Genomic DNA, 24,435 nt, shown 5'->3' with positions numbered 1-24,435 from the left:
TGATCACTTGAATATTTGTTACACTTAAGGGAGAGGATGTGGCGTTACCACCAGAGCTGCAGACTTTGCAACTGGGGAACCAGGTTCGAGTTTCGGCATCAGCTCAACATCCTGTGATTCTGGACAAATCGCTCAATCTCCCCATGCCTAAAAACAAAACTAAAGTGTCCTTGAGTAATGACGCTCATGTAATGCACCCCAATACTTCCAAGTCAAGTCTGTGCTATATAATGCCGCAAAAAAACAACAACAAAGTATTTTGCACATTTCTGACATTGGGCTCTACATGGGTTGCATTAGTGCTATATATGGACTCTATTTTCTCTAGTGGCCATCTTGGGAGACTTATCTGTTATGTAGCTCCCTTATTTCCTCATTTACTGCAGTATACTCACTAGAGAATGCTTTCAGTTTTCTATTTCCATTCTATCAAGATGGCGTGCAGATGTGCCATACTTTTGGCATAAATTCGGAATGTTAGTTGCTCATTGAAACACTATAGAAAAGCTGCTGATCACCAGGGACTTAACTGGCAATCTGCAGCTGGAATTGAAAGTGCATGTTTCATTCTGCATGTCAGAATGTTTTAATGAAATTGAAGAGGAAGATATTTGAGAACTCACTTAAAATGTGTCCTAATTTTAATTTCTACAGCACTAACCATAATTTCTACGACAAACTGAACCCCCTCATTTTGTTCCTTACTAAATTAAATGTTTTAAGTTCTACAAGTTTGATTCAATCAACATGGCTTCAAGTGTGCCATAGCTTTTTCATAAGTAACACTATTAGTGATCTAATCATTCTTTAGAACACTCTGGGTGGCTGCAGTAGAACACAAGGGAATGAATCGACAGGCAGCTCCTGTTGAAGGCTCATGATTTACTGAGAATGTAGCAGTGGCGGCTCACCAAGGGAGTGCTGCGGGCGGTGAGGCAGGGCAGGGGAGGGGCAGGGTGGGGTAGTAGTGGAGTTCGACATACGACGGACAGGAGTAAGGTGAGTAATTCAATAAATAAAACAATTTACCTTTGCGCGCGCTGCATCGCTGAGTTAGCTATGAAGCGAGTGCAAGGTAAATAGTTCTATTTATTTAATTACTTACCTTACTCCTGTCCGTCGTATGTCAGACTCCACTACCCCCCACCCTGCTCCTCCCCCACCCCGCCCCGCTCCACCGCCCCACAGCACTTCCTCGGCGAGCCACCACTGGAATGTAAGACTTCATTTTCATATGGCTGAGAAAGACTGTGTGAATTTACAGAAACTATTCTCTGCATTTTAGCTTCTGGAACACATTCCATAATCTCTATGGGAAAATCATGAGAAAACAGTTTTCTCTCAATCATGATTTATGGAATCTCAGGGCCCAATTCACAGAACTGACTTAGGACAAAATCCTAAACTTACTGCCATTTTGGTATTCACAGAAGGCACTTCCTCATTTTGGTATTCACAGAAGACACTTACTCATTTCGGTATTCACAGAAGTTAGAAGTCCTAACTTTAGGACTCCTAAATGCCTTCTGTGAATACCGAAAGTCTAAAAGTTAGGATTTTTCTCAGTTTAGGAGTCCTAAAGTTAGGAGTCCTAAGTATACTACTCCTAAACTGAGAAAAATCCTAACTTTAAGACTTTCGGTATTCGCAGAAGGCATTTAGGAGTCCTAAAGTTAGGAGTCCTAACTTTACTACTCCTAAACTGAGAAAAATCCTAACTTTCGGTATTCACAGAAGGTATTTAGGAGTCCTAAAGTTAGGACTCGTAACTTCTGTGAATGCCGAAATGAGTAAGTGCCTTCTGTGAATATCAAAATGGTAGTAAGTTTAGGATTTTGTCTTAAGTTAGTTCTGTGAATCGGGCCCATAGTGTTATATTTCCACATTTTATTCCTTACATTGTCCTAGAAAATAACATTTCAGCAGTGACCTGTTGCACACATTTTCATGCAAGACAATGTTGGATTTGTTTCTCTGAAACTACTTTCTTTATACATCCAGCTTTGCACAACATTATCACGATGCCCTGAACGTCATGTATTAGGCCTCTCAACGCACTAGCTACAAAAGTCATCCTGCTATCCATAACATCACTAATCTAGTGCGCACATACATGCACGGCAATCACAAGGAAGCAAAGCATAATGGCACAAACAATGTGGTTCGAGCAGTAAGCTTATGAAATGAGGATAAACATGGACGGTGGTAGGAGCAACTAACAAGAGATAAACTGCCAACAGCACTAAGCGTCTAGGAAGCATAGGCATGTATGGGCACTGTTCCACCATGGCCGTAACAACTACAATATCCAAAATGACAGTACAATACTGATCACTAAACAGCATTGAACTGACAAGAGTATAAATATGTGACAGACTCTCTCAGATTCAAGTGATCCGAAAACCACCCCGCATTGATAAATGAATGAGATGCCATCACAAGGACGTGTCATGCCCAAGAATCGGTGCTCACAACTCTGAACATCAGTGAGAAACGTATCGGAACATCTACAAGATACAGAACCCAGGATAAATAGTAACAACACTTGATTTATACAGATTAATAGTGGTAACCTGATATGAGCAACTACATGTCCCAGAGTGTCTCATTATTGGCACCAATGGGACAGGACTATATCAAGGGAAAGTAAAGATGGAGTCACAATACCGTGAGCAAGACGCATGGTGAGTTGAAACGCGTTGGTGGTGGAAGTGGTGTAATTTGCACGGTTGCAAATAAAAGTCTAAAATTGAACATTCTCCTGGTGTGTGGTGAATCCTTTTGGATACTTTGGTGGTTGAATAATTACACGAGGGCCAGTCCACCCTCGACACCCACTGTGGAACAGTGTGATATATATATATATATATATACACACACACACAACCCATCAGGGCGCCCACCAGGGGGGTAAATCTTGAAACAGCGCAATTGTTTGTTGGTGTGTGTTCCAACCTCCAGATGCCGTGGCACCCCTTTGAGAAAGGTCTAGGAGACCGAAATGCATAAGGATCGCCAGCGCTGCAAAATCAAGTAAAATTAATCATCATAAGTGTGCGGCTCGCTCCTTTCTTAACAGAGAGGTCTTTTGGGAAATATATATATATATATATATATATATATATATATATATATATATATATATATATATATATACAGGACAGAGACTGAAACATCAAGATCATAGCCCAGATGTCCTGAACTCTTTGTTCTATGAGGAAGGCATGAACTGCACCGTATCCAGAATAGCTCAGATGAAAGGGAGCATCTACAAAGGAGTCAGGCAGGTGGGGCTTTCGTTCATTGATAGTGAATCTCAATGATCAGAGAATGTTCACTGTTGTTAGGAGATGGCTGATACCTGTTGAGGTGAGCCCATCTTCAACAGCCACTTGTTTAGGTAGGGGAAGACTGGTAACCTCAATCTCTGAATGTGTGCTGTGCCCACCACCATCACTTTCGTGAACACCCAAAGGGCATTGGTGAGGCCAAAGGGGAGCACTGCGAATTAGAAATGCTCCTGGCCCACCGTGATCTGCAGGTAGTGCCAGTGGGCCTGCAAGACAAGGATGAGAAAATATGAGTTCTGTAAGTCCAAGACCAGCATCCACGCATTAGGGTTTACGAAATGTAGGATCTGGGCTAGCATGACCATCTTGAATTTGCCCTTCTGCAGGAAGACGTTAAGAAGGCTAAGATCTAAAATGGGACAAATGCTTCCATCATTTTTCAGCACAGGAAGTAACTGGAGTAACACCCTGTTCTTACTTTAGAGGGTGGAACCCTCTCTATGGCCCCCTTGGCCAAAAATGCCTACTCTTCATGCTGTAAGATGGACAGATGGCCCTCCATCACCCACCCTGAAGGCAATGGAAGGTGCAGTGGGTATAAAGGAAAGGAAGGGCATAACCTCTGTAGACAAGATGAAAAACTCACTAGTCTGACCTCATGGTCCCCTACCCCTGAAGGAACTATCAGCTCCTGCCTCCGACAGGGTGGCTGTGGGCCAGAAAGGATACACTAAAGTGGTTTGCCGGATGCTGCAGCTGGAGGAGTTGGGTACTAAGCAGCACAATACCTCTGCAGTCCTTGTGGTCTTTGGGAGCCTTTGCCTTGGCCATGTAAGGGCTGAAAAGACTGGTGTGTTGGAGTATGGGTCTGGCATTGTTAGACAGGGAACACTCTACTGTATCCACGAGGAGGATGAAATTGCTGGTGGAATCTCCTTGTAGGAGATGACAAGTCTAAAACATGTGCCATGGTTCTGCTCTCTTTAAAATGCTCCAAGGCAGAGTCTGCTTTATTTTCAAAAAGTTGAAATCTTTCAAAGGGCATGTCCATTAAAGATGTCTGGATGTCCCCATAGCAGCCTGTGGATCTCAAACAGGTGTGGTGGCGGTGAGCCACAATGGCGCCCATTGCATATCCTCGGCTATCAATCATGTCAGGTGCCAAGTGTATCGTAAACTTTGAATAGCCTGCATGAGAGACGGTGTAAGGGCATCTGGAACAGCTGGTAAAACTTGAACAACTAATAACAACTAATAACAGCCAAGGGGACAGCTGGCATTGGCCGATCTTAGATTAAGGCTCATGGAGGAGAATTGTTTTTTGCAAAAAGTCTCTATTCCTTTGTACTCAGGGTCGGGAGGAGTGGTAGGGAAAGCATTCAGATTGACCCTGCCAGTGCACGCTTGAATCACCACACTATCCAAAGTGAGATGTTGAGTTAGGAAGGTGGGGTCACCGTGCAGAGGGTGATGGTGTCAGGAAACCTGTCAATTTACATGTGACCTTGAATGGGGCTTGGCCTAATTACATATAAGAGTATCATTAAGTCCCTCGTTAAATGGTAACAGTGGTTCAGTGGGAGCTTGGTCAGGTTGCAAAACTCAGTTCAAGACAATGTTTTTTACTTCTATGGTTGGCAATTATAAGTCCAATACTTCAGCTGTCCTTCACATCGCAACAGCAAAAGAGGTGCTTACTACTCTAGCAAGATCCCAGGGAGACACAAGTACAGCATCAGGTGAAGTGTCAAGCGCACTGGCATCCTGAAGCCCCTTGAACCTGTTGTCCCCATCATATTGGGGAACATAATCGTCCCCATCATAATAGATGTCGCTATCACAGCCTGCACCAAATAAGTTATGTTAAGCCTGGGCGCTACCATGTGTTAAAGGCATTTTTTATTTTTTAAATCATAAACTCTTGATGTGAGTACTACAGGTTTAGGTGCTGTTCTTGCTCAAAAACATTTTGGAACGGAGAGAACAGTAGCATTTGCTTCCAGGACACTCTCCAAGTCGGAAAGGAACTACTAATTTATTGAGAGGGAGGCTTTGGCTGCTGCTTGGGGGGTGGAATATTTCCCGAATTTTGTCTGGGCTTCTGAATTCTCATTACGTTCTGATCACAAACCTCTCCTCACCATACTTTCTCCTGGAGGGGCTGGCAAAGGATCAGCACGCTTAGCCAGGTTAGCAGCCTGGCTTCTGGAGTATTGGTATTTTCTTGAGTACATTCCTGGTTGGCAGAATAAACAAGCTGACTGTTTATCTAGGTTGTCTATAGATAATGCTCAGGCAGACAACCAACATGATGATCCCGTTGCCTCTGTGGAGGATGTGGTTTGTGAAGGAGCAGGTGCGTTTTACCAGGAGGATTGGAATGCAGAAATGTCTAGAGATGATTCTCTTCGAGGAGTAATGCGTCTGGTGTCTTCTGGCAGAAGGAGAGACAGTTGTGTCTCTACATCTGTGCGAACTTTTCTTAAAGTGTTGGATGAATTATCCACTTGTGGGAGAAAAATACTCATGAGGGGTGACAAGTGTGTTCCTCCAATTGGTGTGAGAAGTAGAATTATTCAAAGGGCACATGAAGGTCACCTAGTCCAGAGTTTGACTCTACACCGTATAAAGGATCAATTTTGGTGGCAGGGCATGGATAGTCAAATTACGGATTCTGTAGTCAATTGTAAAGTTTGCAAGGAAAGTGAGAGGAGACTCAAGGTAGGCAAGTATGTGGTCATGGGTCACATCACTAATCCCGGGAAACCCTGGCATAGTGTTGGCACAGATTTCATCGGCCAAATGTCTGACATGGATGAAGAGTGTAGATTTGCCCTGGTTTTGGTGGTTGTGTTTTCCAAAGCGCTTTCTGTTGTGTTTTTGAGGGCTAGCTCTACTAATTCCACCATTGTAAGACTTAACAAAAATTTTCAGGAGGAAGGTACCCCTTCACTCCTCATCACTGACAATGGTACCCAGTTAGTTTCCCAGAATATGATAACTTTTCTCAAGAAGCATGGCATCATTCACCATCGCACCTCTTTATTTAATCCCCAGGGAAATGGCATGGTCGAGAGGGCCAACAGAACAGTGAAGGGTGCCATAGAAATGGCGGTATCTTCTGGTTTGGGTTTCAAGAAAGCTGTGCAAGACCTAGTGTGGGCCCATCGCACAACCATACAGGAAGCTACTTCCAAATCCTCTTTTGCGATTATGAGAGGCAGGCCTCTTGGGAGCAAGTTGGTGCCTTCCTGGTTAAAAGAGTTGGTACATAGAGATGGCTCGCTTAATCCTGAGGATTTAAGGGGTGCACGCTCCAAGGCGTGTGTGGTAGAAGGGGATTGGGCCAAGATCAAATCTGATCACACAGCTAGGGGTCTGTCAAAATTCAAAGGAAACCTACAAAGTCCTACGTGCTTTTGACTATTATGTCATTCATGAGAATGGCAACTGCTGAAATCAGCATAGAGTTGCTTTGTACCAAAGGGGTGGTGTTTGTTCAAGAAAGGAAGAGAGAGAGAGTTGTGGTGGCTACTTGTTCATGGATGATGTGTAGTTTGGCCAATGTGAACAAAGTCAACAAATCCCTGCTGCATCAGGGGAATCTGTTTTTCCTAGTTGTAGCAGTGAAAGGAGCACCACTGATGTGTACTTCAAGAATGGTACAACCTCTAGGGTTGGTAGAGTTTGTAGACCACCCAAGTATCTAAAGGACTATATTTCATAATCTTTTATTTTCTTGTATCCTTTTATCTTAGTTTTCCCCATACCTTTGTTTCGGTTTTTCTTCTTTCCTTGGTCTTCTTGCTCTTCCTCTCCTCTTGCTCCTGGCTTTTCCTTACTCTCGCCGCTCATTTTCAGTTTTGTTATTAAATGGAAGGGGATGTGTAATAAAGGGCTTGTGTCCACAGGAGCACAAGGACGCCTCGCGCCCTCGAGGTCTTGTGGTCACTGACAATTGGAATGCGGGGTTTGAACGGGGAGTGGGGAGACAGTTGGGGGCTAACGGGGGTGCGGTCGACCGCCAAGTGTTGGTTTGCTGTCTCCTGTGTTTCCTGCTAATAAATAAGCCTCTTACTACTTACAACGGCCCGAGTATTACTTCTCTGCATAACAATCTTCCATGAAAAAACAAAACAATGTCAGCTAATATAGGTATGTCCATCCTTTCGCCTTCCATCTATGCACCCAGAATCTAGAATAACAACGCTGAATTCATCAGGACTGTCCCAGCCCTGCTGCAATTCGGAAAGAGTTGAGGACTGACCTGTTTAAAGAACAGGACATCACAATGAATTAACCATGTAACTCGCGTATTCTAGCACACATGTAAACAAAGACACACTTCCCACCCTCAAACATCACATACACAGGTTCGTAAAGTTCAATATATATATTGGATTAAAACTCACCCAATAGGCCTAGAAACAATAATTTCCACTTGCGATTCGGATTTGGATTCTAAGATTATATTGTAAACATCTTCATTTGTTGCCCCGGGCAGTGCTTTTCCATTCCACTCTAACACTTCGTCACCTTAAAATGAAGAAAATAGTACAGGAGAGTTCAGTATACTAACACTGTAACAATCGGTGGTCTTAATGCATCACAAATGTCTTAGAAACGTCATTGAACATTGTAAATCTTTCACATCGTTATAATAGCTACTTGCACTCCTCGTTTTAGGTGCTGTGTCACTGTCCTGTGTGATTTGGGCATATATTCATAAAAAAACACATATTTTATCAAAGGGTCTTCAGCAAACCGCTTTGAGATATGCCTACATCCTCAATATTTTAATATTTTATTTCTGGGACGCAGTCAATACTAAGGTAAACACATTCACTTGAATGGGCATGAGCAATGCATGAAATCTCTAAAAAAGGAGAGGGGAAGTGGAATTCCTATATCTTCTAAATAGAAAATAAGCATCACGTCAGACATACGCACAGGATCACTCATAAGTACCGAGGTGCATGAGATAATATTCAGGTACAATACTGAGATTCAGCTGCCTGAATAGTTCCACAAACGGTACCTGTAATGGCACATGGAGAAAAATATTGGTGTTGCACAGAATCATAAATTGTGATTGAGGCAAACTGATTTCTTTAAGATAATTGAGATGATCCACTGACAAAGGACTGAAGAATTGAGACCTACACGTGTTATGGTGAGGGCTGTTTAGATGGAAAGCCGGAGCGTTTCGGAAGGTATGGAAAGTGGCAACTTGTGGATAACCATGTGTAATGTAGGATGTACTGCTGTGAGTGTAACAATGAGGACTAATATTCTTAGGTTATAAAGGCTTTGTTTTTTGGATTGCAGCAGGACCCATTTTGCAGTAAAGCTTGGCCCTTTCAAGCCAAATTTCGGATGGATTGGCTCGCACCCTAGAAAAACACACTTGCATATGTTTCAATGTAAATAATAAACAAGCTTTGCAAAGTCAATAGGCCGGGTATTGGCTGGGAGCCTTTTTTACTTTGACAATGTTTTTTGTTTCGACAACCTCGCCAACCTCGGACTGAAACAGCTCGTCACGACGCCGACCCACATCGCCGGCCACACGCTAGATGCCATCTTCTCCTCAAGCCCCCATGTCACCTTCAACCACGCCTCCGAACTCACATGGACAGACCACCACTGTATCCACTTCTCCTTCCGAAAACCCCTCACACACCACAGCACACCACAGACCCCCCGCCGCTGCTGGGGCAAAGTCACTGAAGAACAACTACAGACAAGCCTTGCACTCAACCCTCCGACGAACCCCACCAACCCCGATGAAGGTGCGCTCACCCTCGAACGCTGGATGAACGACTGCGCCAACACCCCGCTGAAAAACCTCGCCAGCAGAGACACCACCAGAAGAGTCAGCTGGTTCACTCCAGAACTCCTCGACTCAAAACGCACCTGCCAGAAACTGGAAAACATATGGCACAGTGACAAGACGCCAGACAGCCGCACTGCCCACAAAGACGTCATCCGCAACCACAACCACCTCCTCAGGACCACCAAGAGGACCTCCTTCACAGACCGCCTTGACAACAACACACACAACAGCAAGGAACTCTTCACCATCGTGAAGGAACTCTCCAACCCCAGCTCCAACGCCAACGACATCCCACCATCGCAAGCCCTGTGCAACTACCTCGCCGCCTTCTTTCACCGGAAAATTACCGACATCCACAACAGCTTCAGACCCCGAACGACCCATGCCGACTGCACCGCACCGAACTCACCGCACCCCTCCGCCCACGACACCCTGACAACCTGGGCCAACGTGAGTATCGAGGACACAATCAAGACCATGGGAACAATCCACTCCGGATCCCTGTCTGACCCTCTGCCGCACCACATCTTCAACAAAGCCGGCAATTCCATCGCACCCCACCTGCACAAAATCATCAACCTCTCCTTCGAGACCGCCACCTTCCCTGAGAACTGGAAGCACGCAGAGATCAACGCCCTACTGAAGAAACCCAAGGCAGACCCGAGCGACCTCAAGAACTTCCGACCCATCTCCCTGCTTCCGTTCCCAGCTAAGGTCATCGAGAAGATAGTAAACACCCAGCTCTCCCGTCACCTCGAAGACAACAACATTCTGGACCCGTCCCAATCAGGATTCCGCAGCAACCACAGCACCGAGACCGACCTCATCGCCGCCACAGACGACATCAGGATCCTACTAGACAATGACGAAACTGCGGCCCTCATCCTCCTGGACCTCTCTGCCGCCTTCGACACCGTCTGCCACCGCGCACTACGCACGCTCCTCCACTACGCAGGGATCCGAGACAAGGCCTTGGAATGGAGCACCTCCTTCCTCTCCGGCAGAACCCAGAGAGTCAGCCTCCCCCCATTCCGGTCCGAGGCCTTCGAGATCATCTGAGGCGTACCTCAAGGATCTTCCCTCAGCCCGACGCTGTTCAACGTCTACATGGCGCCACTAGCACGCATCGCCCGACAGCACGACCTCAACATAATCTCCTACGCTGACGACACTCAGCTGACCCTTTCCCTCACCAAAGACCCCTTCACCACCAAATCCAACCTCCACCAGGGAATGAAGGCCGTCGCAGACTGGATGGAGGACAGCCACCTCAAACTGAATACAGACAAAACGGAAATCCTCATCCTCGGGTCCAACCTCTACGCATGGGACGACTCCTGGTGTCCCACGTCACTGGGGTCCCCCCGGCCCCCACCGACCACGCACGCAACCTGGGAGTCATCCTCGACTCGAAACTCTCCATGACCAAACAAGTCAACGCAGTCTCCTCCACCTGTTTCAACACCCTCCGCATGCTCCGCAAGATCTACAGATGGATCCCGACAAACACGAGGAAAACAGTCACACAGGCCCTAGTCAGCAGCAGACTCGACTACGGAAACGCGCTCTACGCTGGAGCCTCGTCTAAGCTCATCAACAGACTACAGAGAATCCAGAACGCCTCGGCACGCCTGATCCTCGACGTCCCACGCCGCGACCACATCACCCCTAACCTTAGGAACCTGCACTTGCTCCTCGTCAACAAAAGAATCTCCTTCAAGCTCCTGATCCACGCACACAAGGCACTCCACAAAACCGACCCAGCCTATCTCAACAGTCGACTATACTTCTACGCAACTAACAGGAAACTCCGCTCCGCTGACCACGCCCTGGCCACAGTCCCACGCATCCGGAGAACTACCTCCAGAGGCAGATCCTTCTCCCATCAAGCCGCCAGGACCTGGAACACCCTCTCCCTCTACCTGCGACTACTCAAGACCTGGCTCTTCAACCAATAGCAGCAGCATCCCCCCAGCACCTTGAAACCCTCACAGGTATGTAGTGGGCTTTACAAATCATTGATTGATTGAGTGATTGATTGATTGTTTTGTCACGGTTTTTCCCAAAAAAATTTATTGTTGAGGAAGCTGTTGGGTCCTCGGACACAAAAAAACACACATTGCCATTGCAGTGTTTGGCACTGAAGAGAGCTGCTTTGAGTATGGATGTGCTTCTTATAAAAAGGGCAGTATTCGCTCACTCACAATGATGTTAGCCAATGGCTAAAGTGTGTTGAACCACTGCCCCCTGCAGTTTACTGCAGTGGGTGGAAGAAAAATTGATATGACAAAATATTAGACCAATGGATGAAGGAGGCTGGCTAAAAGCCCGTTTAAGTAACCCAGACCTGAAAAAGACCTTGGGAACAAAACGTGCATGACCACATTCATGTGGTAAAAGAAGTTAATGACTTTTCAACACAGATGTGGCAACTCATTGATTCTCCTGAATAATGGAATGCTTAGAAGAAAAGCAAAGACAGATTGACAGGAGTATGGAGAAAGACAGGCAAACAGACACATGCCTTAGGTAGGCATGTTTTGTAGATTTTAACGTTTTATGTATTCATGTATATCCCTGTCTAACACATGCACAAATTATGCATGTCATATTATGCATGTATGTCATAATACATATTCACAAGTGCCAATATATGTATTGATTGTACTCTACAAGGCTTGTTTATGGTTAGGAATGAATACTAGATTCAATCAATGAAAGACTGAAAGATAATAAAGTGAGTCAGCCACCTAGAAATGTACTCTGGAAATGCAGTAACAAACAGAAGTACAAGTATTAGCAGTTATTATTAATTGTAACCAGATTTTCAGGTGTTAAAGAAAGATAGAATGATTCACCAGATTGCGTAGATGCAGAGGAATCCTGCTCCAAAGCTTAGCAGTTAAGTGGGAAATGGAAAGTTTCCTCAAACAATCAAAGGAAGTTTTCAAAAAGGCAAATGATGCAGACTGAAAATGTGGTGCTTAATTTGCTTAGGTGGTTGTAATAAGTGACCACTAGAAATCACTTGTGTGACCAGGATCTTTTTTTAATTGTCATACTTTGACCAAGAGGGAGCGAATGAAAATCAAAAAATGGAGTGAGTAGGAAAAGAAAGACAGTGACAAAGGAAGACGTCAGAGATGAAAAAACCTGCAAGAAGGGGCATGTTATTTATGGCTCCTGTTAGAAATTGTGTTACTTGTTGACTGGGGTATGAGCCCTGGTTACGCAAGCAACCACAATCCTAGTTAGGGTAAGAGGCAGGAAAATCCTAAATTAAAATGTGCTCATCCTCTTGTAGCTTGGCACAGAGCAGTCAGGCTTAACTTAGAGGCAATGTGTAAAGTATTTTTGCAACACTTCAAACAGTAAAACAGCACAAACACTGCACAAAGGGATCCCACAACAGATTATTAAAACAAACAACACAATCCTAGTTAGGGTAAGGGGCAGGAAAACCCTAAATTAAACTGTGCTCATGCTCTTGTTGCTTGGCACAGAGCAGTCAGGCTTAACTTGGAGGCAATGGGTAAAGTATTTTTGCACCACTTCAAACAGTAAGACAGCAAAAACACCGCACAAAAGGATCCTACACCAGATTAAAAAAACAGAACTTAGTTTAATAAATAAAACAATACCAAAATGACAACAATCCAATCTTTGAATGGGAGTTATTGAAATTTGAAGTTTTTACTGAGAAATAGTGCCAAAAAGCACAAACTGCTATCGAGGATATCTGTTCACCCCGGACAGGGACAAAGTCACACGTTCAGGCTGATTGCGATGGAGCACGGGCCGGCTACAGGAACCCAGTGAAGGCCACTGAACAGAGTACCTTAAATCCTGGTTGCAGAGCGTTGCGTGGATCCGTGTCGAAGATGCTTCATACAGTGGAGGCAATGAGTTGGTTTTGAGATATGGCGAAGTTGTGATGTGAGGTCCTATTGGGCCTATGTTGAAGATTCCGTTGACAGGGCTTGTGATGAGAAGTCCGGTGTCATGGATGCAATGCGCAGCGGAGGTGCTGTGTCAATTCCAACGAGCAGTGAAGCTGCTATGCAGAGTTTTGGTGGCGTCATTGAGGCTGCCATCAGCAAGAGTAGCAAGGAGCTGTGCCGGGGAAAGTATCTTCCGGTGGCAGCTCAGAAGGTGATGTCTCGGTCCCCTGATGCAGGTTCCGATGCGAGTCTTTAGTGTTCGGTCCAAATCACACAACAGCGGCGTAGCATCGGTTCTGCTCAAGGATGCGTTACTCAGCCAAGGAGTTGCGTGAGTTCTGCTTTGGGATGCATCGCTCAGCAGATAAGATGCGTCAGTTTCACTGTCAAGCACCTTAGGCCTACTTCCAAGGGTCCAGGACTGGGAAGGCATCACTTGGCAGGGTAGACTCACAGATAGAGTCCAGGCGCAGAGGTTGGAAGCCTGGTATGTTGCCGTGTATTTCCTGCATGGCCCATTGTAGTTTTCTTTTCTCTATGTTAGCCTAACGGTGCACGTTGTAAGCCACTTTTATTTTTGCACACATTACTATATAATATGCTTGTTTTGTGCCACATTGTATTTTTACACAGAACCTGCACATGTTTTTGTATTTTATTCTCTTCCTGGAATTTAGTCTGAGCACACCTGACATGGTTGAACAACAATGCCCCTTGTAATACACACTTCTAGTCATATAACGCAGGTCAAGGGTTCTGAAAAAAAAAAACTGAGCAAAGGTCCTGAAGCAAGAGTGCTGTGACAGCTGAGATGTAGAATATCCACCTATGTATGCCAGTGGCGGCTCCTCAAGGGAGTGCTGCGGGCAGTGGGGCAGGGGAGGGGCAGGGTGGGGGTAGTAAAAGTTAAGTAAATAAATAAATAAATAAAACGAATTACATTGCGCACGCTGCATCGCCATTTGGTGTTGCAGCGCGTGCAATGTTATTCGCCACTGATGTATGCTAAGGTACTGGTTCCGCCACCAGTCCTAAAGTCCTATAATATATCATCATTTAGTTTCAGTAGAAAGAGGAGGAGTAGCCTACTCTGTATTATAATATGACAGGGCTTTTTATGGTCTATGGTTCGATGGCCATACTAATGATATTTGTGGTATGCATTTGTTTTCCAATTGTGGCCCAAATACTGCATCTTAGAGCACGATAGTTTGAATAAATATTATACGCTTCCTTTGTGTCTCTTGTTTATCTTATTGTGGACAAGTACGAGTGAGAGAGAGAAAGGATGTGTCCCGTTACTGCGATCCCTGCGAGGGTCTGGAGTGCTAATTCACTTGCTTCTCTGGAAAGGTTAGGAGAGCAAGGGAGGCACTATAGCTAATCTGACTCAGACTTTTTAAAAATGAGGTAGTATGGTGACTCAGTGCCAACATACTGATGTTCTATGGTCCCAATCATAGTTCTGTTCCTGAGCAGAGTCCCTGAAACAGTGTCCCTGAGGATTCAGATCAGGGGGCCAGACAAACAGCCCTTGGACTCACTCTGGGTTCTGGGGTCAAGAGATGCTGGTCCAGTCCTTCTCAACCAGGTAATAGAGCAGCAGGCAGCAGATCAGAACAGCAAAGCAGGAGTCCAGCAGAGTGGTAGTCCTTCAGCAGTCCAGAAGTCCCTCTTCCTGGCAGAGTATCCACATATTCAGAAGTGTATTGAAGTGGTGGTGTCTCAGGTCCAGTACTTATACCCAGCGGTGCCTTTGAAGTGCACAGATGTCCTCTCATCCTACCTTGGCTCCAGACTCACTGTAGTGGGGTATGCAGCATTTTGTGTATGGCTGGAAACAGTCTACTCAAGTGCAAGTGAGGCTGTGCCCTGCTCCTCCCTCCCATCCTGCCAGAGATGGTCTCTTGAGACACAGCTATGGTAACATTGTGTGCGGCTGTCTACGAGCATTGCACAAAGCGCAATTGCCTACCACACCCAGTCTTGTGATCAGAGCTAGGCTACAGGCAGCAAATGTCTAAAGCATGAAAAAGGCAACTTTCTAAAAGTGACATTTTCAGAGTTGCAATTTAAAATCCAACTTAACCATATGTTTTAATTTAAAATTGTGATTCCAGAGACACCAGATTTGAAGGGTTTATCTCTTTTCAATTGAAAGTTATGCTTATAAAATGTAATAAGGTAATCCCAATGTTATCCTTTAGGAGAGAGCAGCCTTGCAGTAGTTTAAAACGAATTTGAGAGTTTTTCACTACCAGGACATGCAAAAAGTACATATCCTGCCTTTTAAATACATTCCACCTTGCCCTCTGGGTTGTCCAGGGCCTACTTTAGAGGTGACTTATACGTATAAAAAGGCAAAGGTTTGGCCTGGCAAAAGGTTTATTTTGCTAGGTCGACATGGCAGTGTAAGCTGCAAACAGGCTCAGCAATGGCAGGCCTGAGACATGGTTAAAGGGCTACTTAAGTGGTTGTCACAATTAGAGCTACAGGCCCACTAGTAGCATTTAATTCACAGGCACTGTGTACATCTATTACCACTTTATTAGGCTCTTATAAGTAAAAAAAAATATGCCAATTGGGGATGAATCAATATTACAATGTTTATGGGAGAGAGCACAAGCACTTTAGCACTGGTTAGTAGTGCCAAAATGCGCAGAGTACTAAAACTAGCAAAAATGAGGTCACAAAAGTGAAAGCAGAAGGCCAAAAAGATGGAGGGAAGACTACCCTAAAGCTGTTAGGTGTAACAGCTCCTCATTACCCTTCTGCACCTGCATTGCTGTTGAAAGCAGGGGCAGTGATTTTCCAGAAAAAGTTAAATAGTGTGTAACACAAATGTATAGCAGTATATGAGCTATTCTAACTGGTGGCATACAAATTTTCTAGTAGGTGCGTGAAACGTCTTTCATATAATACCGGTCTGTCTTTAAATGGAAAAAGGAGAAGACATGCCCTGTAGTCCCTGTTTCTTTCCGAGTGCTTATAGTTTCCCAGACCGTTTGTACTTCCGTTGTTATGATATTTTTTTTTCTGCTTTCACATATCTTTCAGTATTTATCCATGTTGGTTGTTTGCTCACTTATTGCTCTTCATCTATATCTGTTTTGTGCTCTTTGAAAAAATTAAGTAAAAGCCAGAACATTTACTGAACCAATAAATCGACATATGTATTCGGAAACCTCTCTAATGTAAGCTTGATAAGCATATAAAATGCACTCATTTGAAACTTTTATCATTGTTGTAAAAAAATACATGTTTACATCTGCAGCTATTTAATGTCTGGCTAGAGCTATTGCAGTCTTACAGAGCGTATGCCATCAATACAACAATGCTTAGAGAGAAGGGCAATTGTTTAGCTGCCTCAGCCACTACTTATTGAAAGTGCCATTCACATTTTGATGAGCCCGCATTAGAGACACTGGAGGTTGTATTTTTCAGTCATTACATTTGAGTTGCTCCTGTCTTCTTGCCCGCACAAATGGCTTTTTTTTACTGAGTACTGACAGAGGGGATGGCTGTGAGATTGAATCATGGAGCCAATATATTTTCTGATGTGGCTCTGTATTGAGAGGAAAATGCTGTAGATCTTATGCAGAACAATTAATTAGGTTCAGAGATGGTACAGAAAATAACATATCACGAAAATGAGTCTCACAGTTATTAAAAATACATAAAACTGTTAAAAAGTTATTGCGCCAGGCTCATTTGTTCACTTTCCCAGAAAGTTTGTGCTGCTCCCATGGAGCTTACTCCATACTGCAGTATGGATGGAGTGGGTGGGTCTAACCACTGCTCATGTAGCCTGTACATCAGCTCTGTATAGGTTATATAATGCATGAAAGTGTTTATTAGCCAGGAGTCTGCACATCCTCCTCGGAGCAGTGATTAGGGTCAACAAAATGCATCTCACCCATCATGGGCAAACATAAAAGCATAAACTAAATCCCTTAAAAAAAGAGGAGTTAATGTTCCACCTTTGCAGATGTTTTGGTGAATGCCCTTAAATATGTGCGTTTGTTATATGTTCAAATTTAAAGGCATTCCAGCCCTGGAACGATCACTTACCACCTACTTCTAGCTCCTGCAAGTAGATTTCATCGCATGAAAATATTAATGCAAGGAAATCCTTATGAGATTGAAAACAGCTTTTGCGTGTATAAGCCAGACCTTCATGCATACCTAGCCCAGAACATTTTAATTCTAACAAGAATTTGTCAGGTTTATCAACGTGTAAAATGTAAATATCAAGTCATTGATTTAGCCCTTAGTATATGCTTGCAATTATGGCAAACAAGAGAACTGTACACAGTCAGATCAAGAGATGTGCCCAAAAAAGAGCTAATGTCGTTAAGCGGAGAAGGGGAAATCACCTTGATCTTCAGTTGGCAACTTGCAAGGCATTGAGCTGCAGGTAGAATTTGAGTTATTTACAGAACTATTTGTGAAATCGAGGGAATGCTTAAAAGCAAATTTCTCATAGCAATGCACAAGACTCTTTCTCAGAAACTAAAGAAAGAAAGAGAAAAATGATATAACATTAACACTGCTTTACTCCGAACGTGGGGATTTCAGAGCCCTACTGTGATTGTAAAGGTAGGTTTAAAAGAACCTCTATGTATGCAGAGGCTACGGCCCTTCAAAGGTTTGAGATTAAGAAAGCCCTGGGATGTTCACATCCAGTATGATCAGAAATGTATTTAAAATAGAGCTTTACTAGTATCCTAACTCTGACTAAATATGATCTCTGGTTGCATAATCAGTCTAATAGAGTCTATTATCATACCTGTGATATGATGAGAATGCTGCCATAATTTGTCACCTCACTACATGGCACCAAGTGGGACAAGTGTTTTTTGTTTAAGGAACACATAGATTTCTGAAGCTGAAGCAATTAGTTTCTTGGGCAGGTAGATAATTTACAAAATCTCACACCCCTTATACGACTTTTATAAAGCGTCAAATATGTATGCCAGACAAAACGCTCGGGGAATGAGCCCTGAATTGCTCTCTTAAAAATGTTATGGTCTCTAAGACATTTGGCTCAAAGGAATATTAGTGAGAATGAAAAAATACAAGTCAGGTACTTGCTTTTTGAGGAACATAAGAAGAAAAGAGAGAATGGAAAAATGGAAAAAAAAGGTTGAAACAGTTGCATTTATTGCATTAGGCTTACGAACGTGACACTAGTTCATGCTTGTTGATAAGTAGTGGGTGTTAGAGGTGGGCGCGAGAATTCAGGAAGAGGATGGGAAAAATATATGGATTGAGAGGAAAAAAAACAAGCGGAGGAATGACTACATGAGGTTAATGGTCTATCTGTAAGCAGGCACTTTTAATTTTTCTATGCTCTCCTTTATAAATCCTGCTGCCCAGGGGAACATTAAACTTTCCTCACCTAGAAAGACAGGAGCTAACTTTTACTTACGTTAGTGCCATACGACCTTCAGTTCTTCCCCCAGGACTGAGTCCCGTTAGGAGCATAAAGTGGGCATTTCATCATGAAGGGTAACACTGTCTCTATCGCTGGATAGGGGGGAAGGGGGAGTTACAGATTATTTGGTGAATATGGCTGGGCGCATGTTTTAGGGGTTTGATTCTTAAAGTTGAACTAGGCTTGCATAAAAGTATACAGTCAGTCATAAATACTGAACGGATCAATAATTGACCCCATTGCACTAGGGATGGATTTTCCATCGCTATATTGTAAACATCTCTTGCATGAACAAAGAAGTGAAAGGCATGCTTTTTTAGATGTATTCCAAGCTAGCACTCAAAAGAAGGAAAGGAGATCCAGTATTTAGAACAGGCAAAGTCACTGCTGGGAGGAGAGTTTGAGAAGTTGTTGAGAAAGCCTGAATTATGTTCAACTGGCAACACGCTTTGTTGTCTGCTTGTAGAGTTGCTGAAATGTTTCATACATTTCTGGCTTTGTGTCATTTGTTTTAATGATACATATATCTTTGCAATGACAACATAGATTTGCAGAGTTGAGAAACAAATCAGAAGTTCTGATGACCAAATGGAAAAGGAAATTAATTAATGAGGCACTATTATTGTAGAAGATGCAAGTTGAATTCCAGATTTACTTTTGCGAAAAAATATATATATAATGTTAAACACATGCTGGAATGGCTATTAGATATACTGTCTGTTTCGGCCTTTTAACGATCTGTCCACATTGACGGATACAAGAAGTATGTCATTCACCTTTTTCTACGAATGAAGCATTATATTTTTATAGTGTTCAAGAGACTGGATTCCATGCATTATACAATTTGACCTCAAGATGTTGATAAGATCAATAAACGCCCTGACTAATTTTGCTAAAAAACTAGGTAGGAGACCACCAGTCGAACTGATCAAGATTTATAAATCAAAGTGCGTGTCCTCTGCGGTCTATGGGGCAGGGGTTTGGGGGTTTGCTGACCTGCTTCCAATTCAAAGGGCAGAAAACTCCTTTCTAAGATATATTTTATCCGTCCCGAATAGTACATCATCAACTATCTGCCACGCAGAGCTGGGTCTTCCCTTTATTTCTGATCTAATAAAACTAGAGACAGTTCTCTATGGCACAGGCTCTGGACTAGAGAAGAAACAAAGTTAAATCAAGATATCCTGATAGACACTCTAAAACTAGAAGGGACCCTAAAGATTCCATGGCTGAGATACGTCAGGAATTTCCTACAAGATTTAGGTGACTTTGAATATTTTACTAATCCAGGAACTATTGACATACAAGGAAGGACCTAAAAAATGAGGCTCTGAGGCTTTTAGATACTATTAGAATATCCTCAGAGATTACAAAGCCAACCTTTATGTATAACCAGTTGATTTAACTACTTTTAACATTGAACCCTGTTTAACTTTTGTACCAGGTGTTTATGACAGATTTTTATTGACTAGATTCAGGCTGGCGGTCTTTCACAGACTCGTCATTATTACCAAAATGAATGACTGGGCACAAGATCTTGATATGTGTACCTGTGACAACCACTCAGTACAGTCCACGATACATGTTGTACTTTTTTGTAAATGTTATCTTGATGCGTGGAAAGTTTGTTCATTACCGATCTTGAAATCACTGGGGCTTCGGCAATGCCGACTGGCTTTTCTTGTATTACAACTTCTGGACAATGTGCACAGTGTTTTTAGGCTTTTAACTTTTTTTAAACGAGCCTTGAGTCAAAGGAAATGTATGTTTATTTAATCTCTTTTTTTCTGTAATTTGAAATATGATCGATCTCATTATGTACAATATTCGCTATCATTTATGGGCGACATTTCTTACTTGTGTGACGTTTTAATTCATGAAATAATTGTTGTCTTTTTATGCGCTTTTATGATTGTTTCATATGGCAATCGAATAAAGCTTTCTTTTGACTTTGACTTTTGACCTCAAGATGAGGCTATTGAGGCACCACAATGATTATCACAGCAGGATTTTCTTTGGGGAAAGTAGAATAAAGGTCATTGTTGTTATTTCCACCAAACATCACACAGTAACAATAACATGCACCGTTTTCCACACGGTTGCTGGCATTGCAAAATACGATCGGGAACTGCGATAAAATAACGTAGCAAAACTGCACAGCTGAAACAAGTAAAATGTAAGCTGTTTTATATTTCCAACGTAGACAAGGTCTTACTATCGAAAAACGTGTTCTAATCAAGTGGTTATAATATATCATGAACTCAAATAATACAAGAAGATTGCACATATATTAGACAATCATCTTGGTGCCAAGGCCTCCAAAATCTTTCCAACTGACCTTAATACTAGTGTCAGTGGCTGCTGTCAGGAATGCATCTGCAAGAGTTCATATCGGATACAACCCTTTTGAGGTACTGGATTCTGAACAATGTATTGCAAAGCCCTGATATGTCGAATTGGGACTGCCAACTAGGAAGGGAATACCCCTATCACGCCCTTGCAATGTGCAATTTAAACGGGGTTTTATAAAACAAAAAAGAAATTGTTTTGTTTTTGCGGTTGTATAGCTTGTTGTTTGCAGTTTCCGGGCTTTGGTAAAGCAAAAAAGTTATGTTTGTACATGTGGCACTAAATTCAATGCTCAAGGGCCCACATCTGGCCCAATCGAACAGAGCAATGGCACTTGGGAGTAGTTGAGACAAGCAAGAAGTCAAGAGGTTGAAATTTGACAAGCATCTTCCTAATGCATCAAACTAATGGACACAAATACAACAAAGTCCATGAGAAGCATATGTGAATATCCTAAAAAGAAAACAAAGTTCCAGTGACTATGGATAAATTACATCTGTGCCCGCATTGGTGAATATCTCTAACATGTTTTGCGTGACTTCTGTGTGTAGGCAGTTGAACATATTCACCTCCACCATTTCCAACCATGCCTGGTAGCCACTGCATCACCATTGCCAACTACAAAGATGAAGGCCTGTAACATCAGAACAGTTATAACATTCCCACAATTGTTTCCTTTGTCCCTAAAACTCTCCATTATTTTATGATTTTTGCAAATGTTTGTGGGATTCCTGAACCTGAAGTATATCTCAAACTGCTGATCTGGTCATTCTGAAGGGTATTCTTTGATACACCTGAGATGTGAGAACCTTCAATGGTCTTTTCACTGCAGCTTTGAAGGGATAATGCTCCTTAACAAATCTGCACAGGTTTTTGGGTTGCAGTAGCGGGAAATGTGCGCAAACATTATGTGCATTGGTTTTGCATTAAACATTGCAAACATTTAATTGCATGAAGCAGATGGCTTACTCTCACTAGGGATGCAACTGTTGTTAGGGTTACCATTAGCAGATCACAAACTCTTTTCAATTTTATTGTGAGATAGAAAATAGACACTGCCTACAAAGGTAAAGAACAGCCTGATATTTCACTTTTTTAGGTCAAGCATCAGCGCACATGTGCTGTCTGCAAGCCCTGCTGGAATCACTCGTACTGAGTGTAATCCCGCTTGCTGCTTGCAATTCGTTCACTCCTGGGTCGCTTATCTTTACTGTTTCTCTATTGGCTGGCACTCCGATACACCACTTCCGGTTTAATGTCAGGAGCACCGGAAAACTAAGGATTCCTTACACTTGTAAGTATTAAGTGTTCTTTGAGGACTACTTGTTTAATTTATTCTCTACTAGTGTTCCTAGCCCTGTTGATTGTTTATGTCTTCGGGCGCCACGCTTTATATTTAGAACGGTGCCCGCTGTTATTTAATTAGCTGCGCACATGTTTTTGATGTATTAGGCGGCACATTTTAAATGTAGCACGCCGCCTGCTGATATTTATTTATTTACTTACGCACAAGCTTTCCATGTATTTGGGTGCCGCTCTTAATATGGTGCATCATTCCTGTGATGAGTCTAGAATGTGTTGAGCTGTTTCCGACTTGTGTTGCGCCTTCCTCTGCTGTATCATGTATCCCTTCTCCTTCCTTTTAACCTCCCCTGGGGGACAGCTGCACTTCAATCCTCACAGAGTATTGTGTAACACAGAATTTAAACAAGAGGAGCTAGCTGTACATGCTGCGCATGCGCTGGGACCGGGCTTGTTTTGCTTCTACAGTCCAAATACCCGGCACCCAGCACTGAAGCAAGCAGGTGTTTTCAATGGTTGTAGCAGGTACTGGACTCCCGGTAGTGCTGTGGGCTGGTGGTTTCCCTTCACCGTTCCCCAGCACTCCCCTCCCCGGTGCCGGGAAGCATGTGACTGAGTGGAGCAGCAGTGCCTTGGAGGAGAGGGGGGCACTGCTAGGGCTGCCCACCTCTCCTGGGGGTTCGGGCAGCGCTGGCTGGTCCTTGGCTTCTTTTCTATGCTGGCATTTATGCAGGGCCTGGAATGGAGCACCTGGCAACCCATTCAAGGCTCGGCCAAGCAGGCGTACGGCTTCTGTAGCCTGGACATTGACCTGTTGGTGCTGTGGGGGCCCATTGGCTTCCTGCCTTGCTTCATCTTCATGTAGCTTATGGACAAAAATTGTGAGTGCTGACCTGTAGGTCTCTTGATTCCCTCCCCTCCTCAAATGTCATTGTTCCCCTGTTGAACTCTGGCCCGCTGTTCTCTGAGACCCTGCCTGCTGACCTCTGGGTCACAGTCCCCTCCCCTGACTACTGCAACCCCATTCGCTGTCTCTTCTACTGTGTGCCTTATGACGACTTACCTTCCCATGCCCACTGGAACTATATCAATGGCTATTGGGCCAAATAACGTACAACTCATTTTTTGAACTTCAGACTGTCCCTTGTTCACTGTATACCTACTATAATGTAATTGAAAATCTAGTATTGGTTGATCATCACATCTCTAATTCGTAACAATTATTTTGCCATCTCATTTTTTTTGTTTATTCACTATGAAGTTACAGGCCAGTGAGGAGACGTGTTTCAAATTATTATCTTTACTTTAAAAAATTGACATACTATGTTTCTTACGTCCTATCAGGAAGTACTCAGAAAGCATTGATTTGTTAAATAAACATACAGTAGATTCATAATACAGTAAGAAGGGTTAAGTGATAAGACTGTCAACCTCCATTTTGCTGTGTGGTGTTCTTAATCAGTTATAAACCACGTCCACTTCATATTTGTCAGTATTGTTTGAACCAGTCCATTTTTGTATAGGTACTAAATTGTAATGGATTGTGTTTCTCTTTTTCAGAAATATTCAGTTATTCATCATGGTTAATTAGCAGAGGTATGCATCTAGACCAAGAAGCGACCACCACTCTAGTCAGGTTAAGCTAGATAAACACTCTGGTAGCTTGGCACAGAGCAGATAGAAAAAAAAATGTGTGCAATACACACACACAGTAACGGAAGGAAAACACCACAAAAATACTCCACACAGTTAGGAAAATAGATTATATTTTTATGAGTAAACCAGGACCAAAACGACAAAAATCCAATGAGTAAAACCAAAGTTATGAATTTTTAAAACTTAAATCAAAATATAGTGCATAGAGTCACAGAGCACCAACTAGGGACATCTAGTTGCGCTAGACCGGGTAAATCCAAAGTTCAGGCTGACCGCGATGGAGGGCAGGGTGGCTACAGGACTCACTCAGCTCCCGCTGAAAAAGTACCTTGGAAGGAAGAAGCATTGATGTGGAAGACCCGATGTGAGCAGCAGAAGAGCCGAGGATGCGATGCGCTGTTATCGAGCCCGTGTATGCAGGTGATGCGTTGGCTCCGATCCAGTTAATGAAGCCTCGTCGACAAACTCCTTTGCGATGCAGGCAATGCATCGTCGAGCCACGCAGTTTGTTGAAGCGATGTCGATGGGTAGCTGCTGTGTCAGCATCGAAGGGCAATGCGTTGGTTCCAATTGGAGCATTTTCGTCAATGTGTGCATTCTGCTGGATCACCACAGAAACAAGCA

General features: G+C 43.3%; 1 protein-coding gene across 5 annotated transcripts in view; it reads right to left on the bottom strand.

The window, feature by feature from the left end:
- Positions 1 to 24,435, bottom strand: part of RIMS1 (regulating synaptic membrane exocytosis 1) — a 1,904,179-nt gene that overhangs the window by 879,087 nt on the left and 1,000,657 nt on the right. For all 5 annotated transcript variants that reach the window (XM_085610935.1, XM_085610937.1, XM_085610936.1 and 2 more), the window contains one exon: positions 7,703 to 7,826. In XM_085610935.1, the coding sequence (XP_085467061.1) occupies positions 7,703 to 7,826 (124 nt within the window). The remainder of the gene's footprint in view (positions 1 to 7,702; positions 7,827 to 24,435) is intronic.

Source organism: Triturus cristatus, chromosome 6 (assembly GCF_964204655.1).
Source record: "Triturus cristatus chromosome 6, aTriCri1.1, whole genome shotgun sequence".
NCBI classification, from domain to species: domain Eukaryota; kingdom Metazoa; phylum Chordata; class Amphibia; order Caudata; family Salamandridae; genus Triturus; species Triturus cristatus.
This window is presented reverse-complemented; position numbering and strand designations above follow the sequence as displayed.